The sequence below is a fragment of the Ovis aries genome, chromosome 13, assembly GCF_016772045.2.
Source record: "Ovis aries strain OAR_USU_Benz2616 breed Rambouillet chromosome 13, ARS-UI_Ramb_v3.0, whole genome shotgun sequence".
NCBI classification, from domain to species: domain Eukaryota; kingdom Metazoa; phylum Chordata; class Mammalia; order Artiodactyla; family Bovidae; genus Ovis; species Ovis aries.
Genome location: NC_056066.1, coordinates 30,852,297 through 30,866,073, shown reverse-complemented (window position 1 = coordinate 30,866,073; position 13,777 = coordinate 30,852,297). Strand labels below are relative to the sequence as shown.

General features: G+C 38.4%; 1 protein-coding gene across 1 annotated transcript in view; it reads left to right on the top strand.

The window, feature by feature from the left end:
* The window catches only part of CUBN (cubilin), a 272,612-nt gene that overhangs the window by 69,433 nt on the left and 189,402 nt on the right, over positions 1–13,777 (top strand). The window contains exons 23-25 of the mRNA XM_015099599.3: positions 9,361–9,553; positions 12,178–12,338; positions 12,772–12,953. Of these exons, the coding sequence (XP_014955085.3) occupies positions 9,361–9,553; positions 12,178–12,338; positions 12,772–12,953 (536 nt within the window). The remainder of the gene's footprint in view (positions 1–9,360; positions 9,554–12,177; positions 12,339–12,771; positions 12,954–13,777) is intronic.

Here is a 13,777-nt window from a genome sequence, read left to right as displayed (position 1 = left end):
GGAGGGATTGGGGGCAGGAGGAGAAGGGAATGACAGAGGATGAGAGGGCTGGATGGCATCACTGACTTAATGGACGTGAATCTGAGTGAACTCTGGGAGTTGTTGATGGACAGGGAGGCCTGGCATGCTGCAATTCATGGGGTCCCAAAGAGTCGGACACAACTGAGCGACTGAACTAGGAGAGACAGTCTTTTAGCCACAGGATCAGTTTACCCTAGTCCTGCCACCCAAAGAATATGTGATGATAGCATCATTGCTTTTTGAGTTGGAGGATTTTCCATGTTTTGAATTTCCCCTTTGATAATGAACTGAATTTTATGTTCAGTTCAGTTCAGTTCAGTGGCTCAGTCGTGTCTGACTCTTTGCGACCCCATGAATCACAGCGTGCTTGGCCTCCCTGTCCATCAACAACTCCTGGAGTTCACTCAGACTCACGTCCATCGAGTCAGTGATGCCATCCAGCCATCTCATCCTCTGTCATCCCCTTCTCCTCCTGCCCCCAATCCCTCCCAGCATCAAAGTCTTTTCCAATGAGTAAACTCTTCCCATGAGGTGGCCAAAGTACTAGAGTTTCAGCGTGAGCATCATTCCTTCCAAGGAACACCCAGGGCTGATCTCCTTCAGAATGGACTGGTTGGATCTCCTTACAGTCCAAGGGACTCTCAAGAGTCTTCCGCACCACCACAGTTCAAAAGCATCAATTCTTCGGGCTCAGCCTTCTTCACAGTCCAACTCTCACATCCATACATGACCACAGGAAAAACTATAGCCTAAAATTTATTTAAAAGTGGTTTGTAGAGGCAGACCTACATTGTCATTTTTAGAAAAATATGATTTTGTGATTTTATTATCGTCCATGGAAGACATTTATATACTTTCTCTTTTCTTCCTTTCCTTTTTTTTTGAAGTTGATCAGAAAGAAAGATGTGAGAGGCCTACTAATAGCTGTCTTTGATCTTCAGATATGTGCTTTTTCACTGTTACTTCAGTTGAACATATTCGATGGAAGAAATCTACTTTTCTTCTTCATCAGTTTGTCAATATTGTTAGACCATAATAAAGGGAAAATTGCCATTGGGTATAAGTTTCCCTTTGGGTACGTGAGATATAAGTAAAAGGCATTTTTCATGTTTGGATCTTGTGTTGAAGTATGAAGCATCATGGCAATACGTGAATATCCTTTTATGGGAATATATTTAACCTTAATTATTTGTGCTTTATTGCAAAGCATAGTAGGAAGCCAAAGCCTAGAATATTCTCATTACACTGCCTATAAACATAAGCCTACTTATACTTCTCAATATCAATATTATTTTACACAGAGCAATTTACACTGTCGTATGAACATTGTACATGTTTCAGTGTTAGGTAAAAACATTTAGTAACCTTTTAAGAAACAAATAAATTTAGAGAACCACTGTTTTTCTCTCTGTTAAATTACAGATATGAATCTCATAAAAACTAAAAATGTTAACATTAAATATCTATCATTTAATATTTATAAAAGATGTACCTTCAAAATATTTTTGTTTCTCTGTTTCAACTTTATTTATTAAATGTTAGATATCTGAATTATTTATTGGGTTTCCTTCAAAGAACTCAACTTGTCTTTGAACAGAACTTTCACCCTTTTAATAACCCATAGACTTTTATTTTGTAATTCAATGTAGTAAATTCATTCATAGTTTTAGCAAATGTGTATACCCATGTCATCACCACTCCATACAAGATATAGAACACTTTTATCATCTCAGAAGGTGTCCCAGTGTCCCTTTATAGGGGCTTCCACGTCCTCCATCTCGACAGCTGCAGACCTTGTGCTTATCACTGGGTATTCACTTTGCCTATTCAAAAGGCAAATATGAATGGGAACACAGTGCATTCTTTTATGTCTGGCTGCTTACATAAAGCATAATGCTTCTGAAATTTGTTCAAGTCATCCTGTTAATAAGTAGTTCTTTTCGCTGCTGAATAGTCCTCTGTTGTAATGGATGTATCATAATTTGATATCCATTCACTTGGTTTTGGATAGTTGAATTGTTTATGGTTTTTAGCTATTGTGAAAAAAAAAACTGCTGTGAAATTGATGTATAAGTTTTTTGTGGACTTAGGTTATCAGTTCTCTTGGGTAAATTCTAAGGGTAGAATTTCTAGGTCTTATAGTAATGCTGTGTTTAATTTCACGAGAAATTGCCAGCTGTTTTTCCAAAGTGGTTTTATCATTTTATGTTTCCATCTGCAATGAAAGAGAATTCTACTTTCTCCACATTTTCATTGATCCTTGGTATTGTCAATCTTTTCATTTTAGCCACCAATAGTTGTGCCTCATTATTGTTTTAATTTACATGTCCCTGATGACTAGTAGGACTGAGTACTTTTTTACATGCTTATTGGCAATTTGTATATTTCTTTTGTGAAGTGTCCACTGAAATCATCTTGTTCTTTTTTGTTTAGTATTGTCATATGTTGTATATTCTATATGCAATTATGTCTTTTGTCAGATAAATGTATGGCACATATTGTCTCCCAGTGTGTGCAGCTGGCCCTTTCTTTTTCTTAATGGTATTGTTTGAAGAGCAATAATATGTCTTTTTTTCCCTTCATGGCTACTGTTTCTTTTTTTTTTTTATGTTGCTTAAGAAATCTATATCTACTGAAGTTGTGAGGATTTTCGGTGCATTCTTCTGCAAGTATTTTGGTGTGAGGCTTTTACATTTATGTTTATGATCCATTTTGAGTTAATTTTCCTATGTAATGTGAGTTATATATTAAAGGTTGCTGGTTTGCTTAGCAAATGATATTTAATGATTCAGGCACTATTTGTTGAAAAGATTGTCCTTATGCACTGAATTGCCTTCGCATTGTTGTTGAAAACTAATTGTCTTTGTATCTTTGGGTCAGTTTCTGGAATGGCTGTTCTATTCTATTGATCTATGTATCTTCCCCTATGACAATAGACTCTATTACTTCATATTATGTAATTTTATAGTTTATCTTAAGATTGGGAAGTGTAAATCATCCAGATTTTTCAAAATTGTTTTGATTATCCTAGGCTTTTTATACTTCCATATATAATTTTAGAATCATTTTTCAATTTGAACTGAAGAAACAAACAAACAAACACAAACTTGTTGGGAATTTGATTAAGATTGGACTGAATATATAGATGAATCTTAGGACAAAGGGCATCTTACAATGAGTCTTCCAATTCATTATCATATTTACTTCTCTATTTATTCAAATCTTTTGAAATATCTTTCAGCCAGGTTTTAAAGTTTTCACTGTAGAATTTTTGTTTCTTCCTATTAAATTTTCTGTCAAGTGCGTTATGCTTTTGAAGTTCAGTTCAGTCACTCAGCCGTGTCTGGCTCTTTGCGACCCCATGAATCGCAGCACGCCAGGCCTCCCTGTCCATCAACAACTCCCGGAGTTCACTCAGATTCATGTCCATCGAGTCAGTGATGCCATCCAGCCATCTCATCCTCTGTCGTCCCCTTCTCCTCCTGCCCCCAATCCCTCCCAGCATCAGAGTCTTTTCTAATGAGTCAACTCTTTGCATGAGGTGGCCAAAGTCCTGGAGTTTCAGCTTTAGCATCATTCCTTCCAAAGAAATCCCAGGGCTGATCTCCTTCAGAATGGACTGGTTGGATCTCCTTTCAGTCCAAGGGACTCTCAAGAGTCTTTTCCAACACCACAGTACAAACACATCAATTCTTCAGCGCTCAGCCTTCTTCACAGTCCAGCTCTCACATCTATACATGACCACTGGAAAAACCATAGCCTTGACTAGATGGACCTTAGTCGGCAAAGTAATATCTCTGCTTTCGAATATGCTATCTAGGTTGGTCATAAGTTTTCTTCCAAGGAGTAAGCGTCTTTTCATTTCATGGCTGCAGTCACCATCTGCAGTGATTTTGGAGCCCAGAAAAATAAAGTCTGACACTGTTTCCACTGTTTCCCCATCTATTTGCCATGAAGTGATGGGACCGGATGCCATGATCTTCGTTTTCTGAATGTTGAGCTTTAAGCCAACTTGTTCACTCTCCTCTTTCACTTTCATCAAGAGGCTTTTTAGTTCCTCTTCACTTTCTGCCATAAGGGTGGTGTCATCTGCATATCTGAGATTATTGATATTTCTCCTGGAAATCTTGATTCCAGCTTGTGTTTCTTCCAGCCCAGCATTTCTCATGATATACTCTGCATAGAAGTTAAACAAGCAGGGTGACAATATACAGCCTTGACATACTCCTTTTCCTATTTGGAACCAGTCTGTTGTTCCAGTCCAGTTCTAACTGTTGCTTCCTGACCTGCATACAGATTTCTCAAGAGGCAGGTCAGGTGGTCTGATATTCCCATCTCTTTCAGAATTTTCCACAGTCAAAGGCTTTGGCAGTGATCCACACAGTCAAAGGCTTTGGCATAGTCAATAAAGCAGAACTAGATGTTTTTCTGGAACTCTCTTGCTTTTTCCATAATCCAGCGGATGCTGGCAATTTGATCTCTGGTTCCTCTGCCTTTTCTAAAACCAGCTTGAACATCAGGAAGTTCATGGTTCACATATTGCTGAAGCCTAGCTTGGAAAATTTTGAGCATGACTTTACTAGCATGTGAGATGAGTGCAATTGTGCGGTAGTTTGAGCATTCTTTAGTATTGCCTTTCTTTGGGATTGGAATGAAAACTGACCTTTTCCAGTCCTGTGGCCACTGCTGAGTTTTCCAAATTTGCTGGCATATTGAGTGCAGCACTTTCACAGCATTATCTTTCAGGATTTGAAACAGCTCAACTGGAATTCCATCACCTCCACTAGGTTTGTTTGTAGTGATGCTTTCTAAGGCCCACTTGACTTCACATTCCAGGATGTCTGGCTCTAGGTGAGTGATACACCTCCGTGATTATCTGGGTTGTGAAGATCTTTTTGTACAGTTCTTCTGTGTATTCTTGCCACCTCTTCTTAATATCTTCTGCTTCTGTTAGGTCCATACCATTTCTGTCCTTTATCGAGCCCATCTTTGCATGAAATGTTGCCTTGCTATCTCTAATATTCTTGAAGAGATCTCTAGTCTTTCCCATTCTGTAGTTTTTCTCTATTTCTTTGCATTGATCACTGAGGAAGGCTTTCTTATCTCTTCTTGCTATTCTTTGAAACTCTGCATTCAGATGCTTATATCTTTCCTTTTCTCCTTTGCTTTTTGCCTCTCTTCTTTTCACAGCTTTTTATGCAGTTGTAAATGGTATTTAAAATTTTATTTTCCAGTTATTTGAATAGTATTTAAAAATTAAATTGATTTTTAATAATTATCTTGTATCCTATAATCTTATTAAACTCAGTTATTAGTTTCAGTATCTTTTAGTAGATTTCTTAGTGTATTTTACATAGGCAATTGATCATATCTGTAAGGACAGTTTTATTTTTCCCTTGTCATTATCTGTTTGTCTGTCTCTCTCCATTTGCCTTTTGCCATAATTGGGACCGTCTGTAACATTGAATAGAAGGAGTGAGATTGGACGTACTGGCCTTGCTGTTTATCTTGACAGGAAAGCACTTAGTCCTTTACTACCCAAGTATGATGTTAAGTTTGGGTTTTTCATAGATGCTCTTCTGTTGCTATTTTCCTGTCTTCTCTTTGGTTTACAGAATATTTTTAGTATTCTATTTTATGTCCTTATTTGGCTTTTTAATGATATCTCTTTTTGTATTTGCTTAATGCCTAGCAATATGCATTCTGAAATAAATTCTTAAAGCTATCTGAATGGGGTGTGGTCAATGAGTGTGTGGTCAGTCTATCAGTTCATCAGCTCAAGGAGACTGTTTCACAGCCTTTATTTAATGTTCATTTGATCTATGAATTTTTATCACAGTAGTACTCCTTACTGGATCTGAAATACTTAATATACCACCTCTTCACACAGAGCTCTGCTCCTGCTTTCCCCTGCTTAATCTCTGCCTTTTCCCTTCTCCTCCCCTTCCTCCCTCCTCCTTCCCTTCCTCCCTCCTCCTCCCCTTCCTCCCTCCTCCCTTTCTTCTGACCTTCCTTCCTTTTCTTCCTTCCATTATTCTTTGGCCCTTGAAGAAACATCTTGACAGACTATGGAAAGGTAAACAACATTCATCCCTGTCATATCCCTGAATACATATCACTGTCAACTCCTTCAGTAAGCTAAGTCTTGATTACTTGCTGTTTAAAATCAAATAACCAACTATGTGGTAAATGCTTGTTAGTCTGAGGGCTGTACATGATAGGAGAACCTGTAATGTTTTCTGTGCATCTCTGTGCCAATGGTTCCTTTTTTCTTTTTTGAGTATGGTTATACAGCAGCAACTTGGGAAAATAGCACACCTAACTTATATGCAGAGTACATCATGAGAAACGCTGGGCTGGAAGAAACACAAGCTGGAATCAAGATTGCCAGGAGAAATATCAATAACCTTAGATATGCAGATGACACCACACTTACGGCAGAAAGTGAAGAGGAACTAAAAAGCCTCTTGATGAAAGTGAAGGAGGAGAGTAACAAAGCTGACTTAAAGCTCAACTTTCAGAAAATGAAGATCATGGCATCTGGTCCCATCACTTCATGGGAAATAGATGGGGAAACAGTGTAAACAGTGTCAGACTTTATTTTTTTGGGCTCCAAAATCACTGCAGATGGTGATTGCAGCCATGAAATTAAAAGACGCTTACTCCTTGGAAGAAAAGTTATGACCAACCTAGATACCATATTGAAAAGCAGAGATATTACATTGCCTACAAAGATCCGTCTAGTCAAGGCTATGGTTTTTCCAGTGGTCATGTATGGATGTGAGAGTTGGACTGTGAAGAAAACTGAGTGCCGAAGAACTGATGTGTTTGAACTGTGGTGTTGGAAAAGACTCTTGAGAGTCCCTTGGACTGCAAGGAGATCCAACCAGTCCATTCTAAAGGAGATCAGCCCTGGGTGTTCTTTGGAAGGAATGACGCTAAAGCTGAAACTCCAGTACTTTGGCCACCTCATGCGAAGAGTTGACTCATTAGAAAAGACTCTGATGCTGGGAGGGATTGGGGGCAGGAGGATAAGGGGATGACAGAGGACGAGATGGCTGGATGGCATCACCGACTCGATGGACGTGAGTTTGAGTGAACTTCCAGAGATGGTGATGGACAGGGAGGCCTGGCATGCTGCAATTCATGGGGTCGCAAAGAGTTGGATACGACTGAGTGACTGAACTGAACTGAACTCAGCTCAACTACCCTCATTTTCTTTTTTTTATTCATCATAAAAGTAATAGTTTATTCTCCAAAACCTGCCCATCAGGGGCTTGAGTTACTCTGGGATACTAGATTTATGTTATTACCAGATAAAGTTGAAGATACACTGAAACCAGATTTTCTTTTGGAAATACCTCTGACTTGGAGGGCATAGGAGATTAAGTGGGTTGGTCAGTGACTAGAGAGCATGAAGAGATGAATAGATCAAATTGAAACTGGTAAAGTAGAAAAGTTAGTAGTTATTTAGGAAATAAAATTATCCTATCTAAAAGGTTTATATGAATGATCTCATTTATTCCTCGTATTTATGCTCTGCCTTTCTTACACTTCTCTATTGCATTTTAGAGTGTAGTGATAATCTCTGTCGTTTACTGAGCACATACTATGTTCAGTTCAGTTCAGTTCAGTTGCTCAGTCACATCCAACTCTTTGTGACCCCATGGACCGCAGCATGCCGGACCGCCCTGTCCATCCCAACTCCCAGAGTCCACCCAAACCCATGTCCATTGAGTCGGTGGTGCCATCCAACCATCTTATCCTCTGTCATCCCCTTCTCCTCCCACCTTCAATCATTCCCAGCATCAGGGTCTTTTCAAAAGAGCCAGTTCTTCATATCAGGTGGCCAAAGTACTGGAGGTTCAACTTCAACATCAGTCCTTCCAGTGACTATTCAGGACTGATTGCCTTTAGGATGGACTGGTTGGATCTCCTTGCAGTCCAAGGGACTCTCAAGAGTCTTCTCCAACACCACAGTTGAAGAGCATCAGTTCTTCGGTGCTCAGCTTTCTTTAGAGTCCAACTCTCACAATCATAGATGACTCCTGGAAAAACCATAGCTTTGACTAGATGGGCCTTTGTTGGCAAAGTAATGTCTCTGCTTTTTAATATGCTGTCTAGGTTGGTCATAACTTTTCTTCCAAGGAGCAAGTATCTTTTAATTTCACTTCTGTAGTCACCATCTGCAATGATTTTGGAGCCCCCCCCCCAAAATAAAGTCTGACACTGTTTCCACTATTTCCCCATCTATTTCCCATGAAGTGATGGGACCCGATGCCATGATCTTCGTTTTCTGAATGTTGAGCTTTAAGCCAACTTTTTCAAGCTCCTCTTTCACTTTCATCAAGAAGCTCTTTAGTTCTTCTTCACTTTCTGCCATAAGTGTGGTGTCATCTGCATATCTGAGGTTATTGATATTTCTCCTGGAAATCTTGATTCAAGCTGTGCTTCATCCATTCCAGCATTTCTCATGATGTACTCTGCATAGAAGTTAAATAAGCAGGGTGACAATATACAGCCTTGACGTACTCCTTTTCCTATTTGGAACCAGTCTGTTTTCCCATGCCAGTTCTAGCTGTTGCTTCTTGACCTGCATACTGATTTCTGAGGAGGTAGGTCAGGTGGTCTGGTATTCCTATTTCTTTAAGAATTTTCCACAGTTTGATGTGATCCACACAGTCAAAAGCTTTGGCATAGTCAATAAAGCATGAACAATACCAAGTTCAAGTCCTTTAACTGTATTATCTCTGACCCTTGGGTGTATACTCAAAAATAGTTACATTCCGTTTTTGAGATGAGGCTCAGAACATGAAGCAGCTTGCCTAAGGTTGTACAGCTTGGTGGTATCTGAACTGGGCATTGATTCAAGATCATTCCCATCCCCGGGTCTTGTCTCCTATGCATCCCCATGTGGCTGAGTACTGGTTTTGTCATTTCTCATAAATGCATGCTTTGACAAAAACCATTTTGAAAGAAAGTTTGAAAGAACTGAATTATCACTAAGACTTCCCCTGTGATTTCTGTAGGTAAGCCTAGTTTTAATGTTTATGATAATCTGCTTGGATTAGAAAAAGTTAAAGTACTTCCAAGAACCAAAAAGTTGTGATTACATGTAACTACTTCCACCATATAGCTTAGGTTTACTATTAGTAATTGTTTTTGCCTTTGAGATTTAGAAAACTGTTTTGAAAGGAAGTCATTCTTTGAACATCCCAGAATGGCATATTGAAAATCAAATATATTAGCATAAATTAATGATGTGTATATAACTAAATATCTTATAAATGTATTCTCTTGTAAATTATTTTTCCTCTTGGGATCTGTTTCTTTTTACAGCATGCTTGAACGACTATACAGAGGAATCTGGGACTTTCACTTCTCCAAACTTCCCCCGTTTTTACCCCAACAACTTGGAATGCGTTTATAGGATCACAGTGGAAAGCAGCCGACAGATTGCATTACACTTCACAAACTTCTCCTTGGAGGATGCCATTGGTAGCACATGTGTAGCAGATTATGTGGAAATCAGGTAAGCACCTTTATTTCATCATAATCTTTTTTTTTCTTATTTATTTTCACTTTTAATTTTTCTTGGAAAGGATAAGAAAAAAATATAGAAAATTTTCTGTGAAGCTCCTTTTTGTGCTCTTTCTTACAAGATGTAAAGTTTGTTGTTTGGCACTTGACTTAGCAGTAGGAAAACAGAAAGGCTTGTGAATTTCAGTGCAAGGCTTTTTTCTTTAATTCTTTAGTGCTTTGAAAGGATGGATTTTTTAAAGTTATATTTGTAGTAAAGGTGAGTTAAAGTGTATATTAATATCTCCCCAGATCGTTATTGTTGTTTTAGTTGCTATGTCATGTTTGACTCTTTTGTGACCCCATGGACTATAGCCCACCAGGCTTCTATGTCCATGGGATTTCCAGATCATGGCAGCGAGTTAAATTAGACTAATAATTTGGTGCCCATCTGTGTTAAAGTGTTTTTTTTAATTAATTAATTAATTTATTTTTAAATTTTAAAATCTTTAATTCTTACATGCGTTCCCAAACATGAACCCCCCTCCCACCTCCCTCCCCATAACATCTCTCTGGGTCATCCCCATGCACTGGCCCCAAGCATGCTATATCCTGCGTCAGACATAGACTGGCGATTCAATTCTTACATGATAGTATACATGTTAGAATGCCATTCTCCCAAATCATCCCACCCTCTCCCTCTCCCTCTGAGTCCAAAAGTCCGTTATACGCAGCTGTGTCTTTTTTCCTGTCTTGCATACAGGGTCGTCATTGCCATCTTTCTAAATTCCATATATATGTGTTAGTATACTGTATTGGTGTTTTTCTTTCTGGCTTACTTCACTCTGTATAATCGGCTCCAATTTCATCCATCTCATCAGAACTGATTCAAATGAATTCTTTTTAACGGCTGAGTAATACTCCATTGTGTAAATGTACCACAGCTTTCTTATTCATTCATCTGCTGATGGACATCTAGGTTGTTTCCAATACAAAACACCTCGAATTGCCAAAGCAATCTTGAGAAATAAGAATGGAACTGGAGGAATCAACTTGCCTGACTTCAGGCTCTACTACAAAGCCACAGTCATCAAAACAGTATGGTACTGGCACAAAGACAGACATATAGATCAATGGAACAAAATAGAAAGCCCAGAGATAAATCCACACACATATGGACACCTTATCTTTGACAAAGGAGGCAAGAATATACAATGGAGTAAAGACAATCTCTTTAACAAGTGGTGCTGGGAAAACTGGTTAACCACTTGTAAAAGAACGAAATTAGATCACTTTCTAACACCGCACACAAAAATAAACTCAAAATGGATTAAAGATCTAAATGTAAGACCAGAAACTATAAAACTCCTAGAGGAGAACATAGGCAAAACACTCTCAGACATAAATCACAGCAGGATCCTCTATGATCCACCTCCCAGAATTCTGGAAATAAAAGCAAAAATAAACAAATGGGATCTAATTAAAATTAAAAGCTTCTGCACAACAAAGGAAAATATAAGCAAGGTGAAAAGACAGCCTTCTGAATGGGAGAAAATAATAGCAAATGAAGCAACTGACAAACAACTAATCTCAAAAATATACAAGCAACTCCTGCAGCTCAATTCCAGAAAAATAAACGACCCAATCAAAAAATGGGCCAAAGAACTAAATAGACATTTCTCCAAAGAAGACATACGGATGGCTAACAAACACATGAAAAGATGCTCAACATCACTCATTATTAGAGAAATGCAAATCAAAACCACAATGAGGTACCACTTCACACCAGTCAGAATGTCTGCGATCCAAAAATCTGCAAGCAATAAATGCTGGAGAGGGTGTGGAGAAAAGGGAACCCTCCTACACTGTTGGTGGGAATGCAAACTAGTACAGCCACTATGGAGAACAGTGTGGAGATTCCTTAAAAAATTGTGTTAAAGTTTTTATTTGGCATTTCAAAAGGCTAGAATCTTATACTATTTTATAATAAATTTAGTTCTCTGATGTAAAGTAAGCTACTTACACAATAAATCACAATTCCTTGATGCTGGGAAAGATTGATGGCAGGAGGAAAAGGGGGTGACAGAGGATGAGATGGTTGAATGGCATCCCCAACTCGATGCACGTGAGTTTGAGCAGACATAGTGAAGGACAGGGAAGCCCAGCATGCTGCAGTTCATGGGGCTGCAAAGAGTCGAACATGACTTAGTGACTGAACACCACCACCATACAATGCTAAAATAAGATGATTTTCTTAATTATCAGCAGTCATTGGTTGAATGAATCTTTTTTTAGGCTTGGAAAATACAGATTATAAGCTATAGATAGTAAACTAGATTTAAGACCCCAAAAGTTCTTAGGGAAGGAAATATTTTTAAAACTATGCATAACTACGTCAAATATATTACATTTTGAAAACTTTCAAATTAGAAAAACATTCAAGTGTCTCTGTAAAATTAAGCCACATTTGTTTATATTGTTAATAATTTTTGTGTTTTTTTTTTATCTTTTGTTCTGTGACACATTTGCCAGATGCTTTATTTGAAAGGAAAAAGATTAAGTACTTCTTCTCCATTTGTAATTGGGTGTATAAAATTTCAGGTCAACAATAAATGATGGTGATTTTATTCATTGCAGGAATGGAGGTTATGAAAATTCACCACTCCTGGGGCAATACTGTGGCTCAAATTCACCTCCAAGAATCATCTCCCACAGTAACAAGTTATGGTTAAAATTTAAGAGTGACTTCTTCGGCTCTGGGCCTGGATTCTCGGCTTACTGGGATGGGTCCTTAACAGGTAAATGGTCAAGACTTGTCCTTTATTGGAGAGTCCAATCTGATTGGATTTTTCATTCTTAGATTGCTGTGCTTGTACCTATTTTTTTTTTCCTAGCTGTATTTTGTCAGTAGTATTTGTAATAAACTTCAACATTGTGAATATTTCTGAATTAACCCTAGCTGTTTTGTTTTTGTTTTTATTTTTGAAGGACATAGTAAGGGAAAATGTCATATTCCCTGGTATAGTTCATCAAGCTGGTCATCTTGGTTGGGAAAAGGAAAGTACATTGATGTGAACTGAGATTTTAGGCCAACTAGTCTTTGGTGGTGCAGAGTTGTTTTGCAACCTGGTTTTTAAGGGGAGCGACAGTAGCACCAGTTTGAAATAGACAAAAGAATTCCGTTTTACAGAAAGAGAAGACTGTGTATTATCCCCAGTCTTTCTCCCGCAGGTTGTGGAGGCAATCTCACCACGTCCACCGGCACATTCACGTCCCCCAACTACCCGATGCCCTACTATCACAGCTCTGAGTGCTCCTGGTGGCTGAAGGCCAGCCATGGCAGTCCGTTCCTGCTGGAGTTTGAAGACTTCCATTTGGAGTATCATCCAAATTGTAGTCAAGACTATCTTGCTGTATGTATGAAGTTTCACTTGTAGCTTTCACTGCTCCCATCTTGCCCAGTGCACATCGATGCATCATTTTTTATTTCTGGTATTCAGGGAAAGGGATCATTTAAACAATATCCACATTAAAAACTTAAACAAAATAAAATTTTTTAAAAAAATTTGATGAAAATATCTTTCTAAGTACAGCATATATTAATGAATGGCTTGGTACACTAAGTCTTTAAAATATATTGAATATAGACTGTTAATGGAGAGGGCAATGGCACCCCACTCCAGTACTCTTGCCTGGAAAATCCCATGGTGGAGAAGCCTGGTGGGCTGCAGTCCGTGGGGTCGCGAAGAGTCAAACATGACTGAGCGACTTCCCTTTCACTTTTCACTTTCATGCACTGGAGAAGGAAATGGCGGCCCACTCTAGTGTTCTTGCCTGGAGAATCCCAGGGACGGGGGAGCCTGGGGGGCTGCTGTCTATGGTGTCGCACAGAGTCGGACATGACTGAGGCGACTTAGCAGTAGCAGCAGCAGCATAGACTATTAAGATACGGTTAAAAATCTCCTGAAAGGGGTTATGAGATTTATCATAGTTATTATCTACATGATTTCTATATATGTATTGAAAACTAACAATCTAGAGGACTGTGTCAGAGGTTGAATTAAAGAAGATAACTGAAGTCAATAAAACAGAGCTTTTTACAATACCAGTAAGTCACCATCTCCATTAAATAACCATCTAAATAAAAAATGTGTTAGAGTATCATAAATGATAAACTATGAAATAAAAAAGCAAGGAAGACTACTGATAATAGCTATGGTCTCAAAAACATGTAATA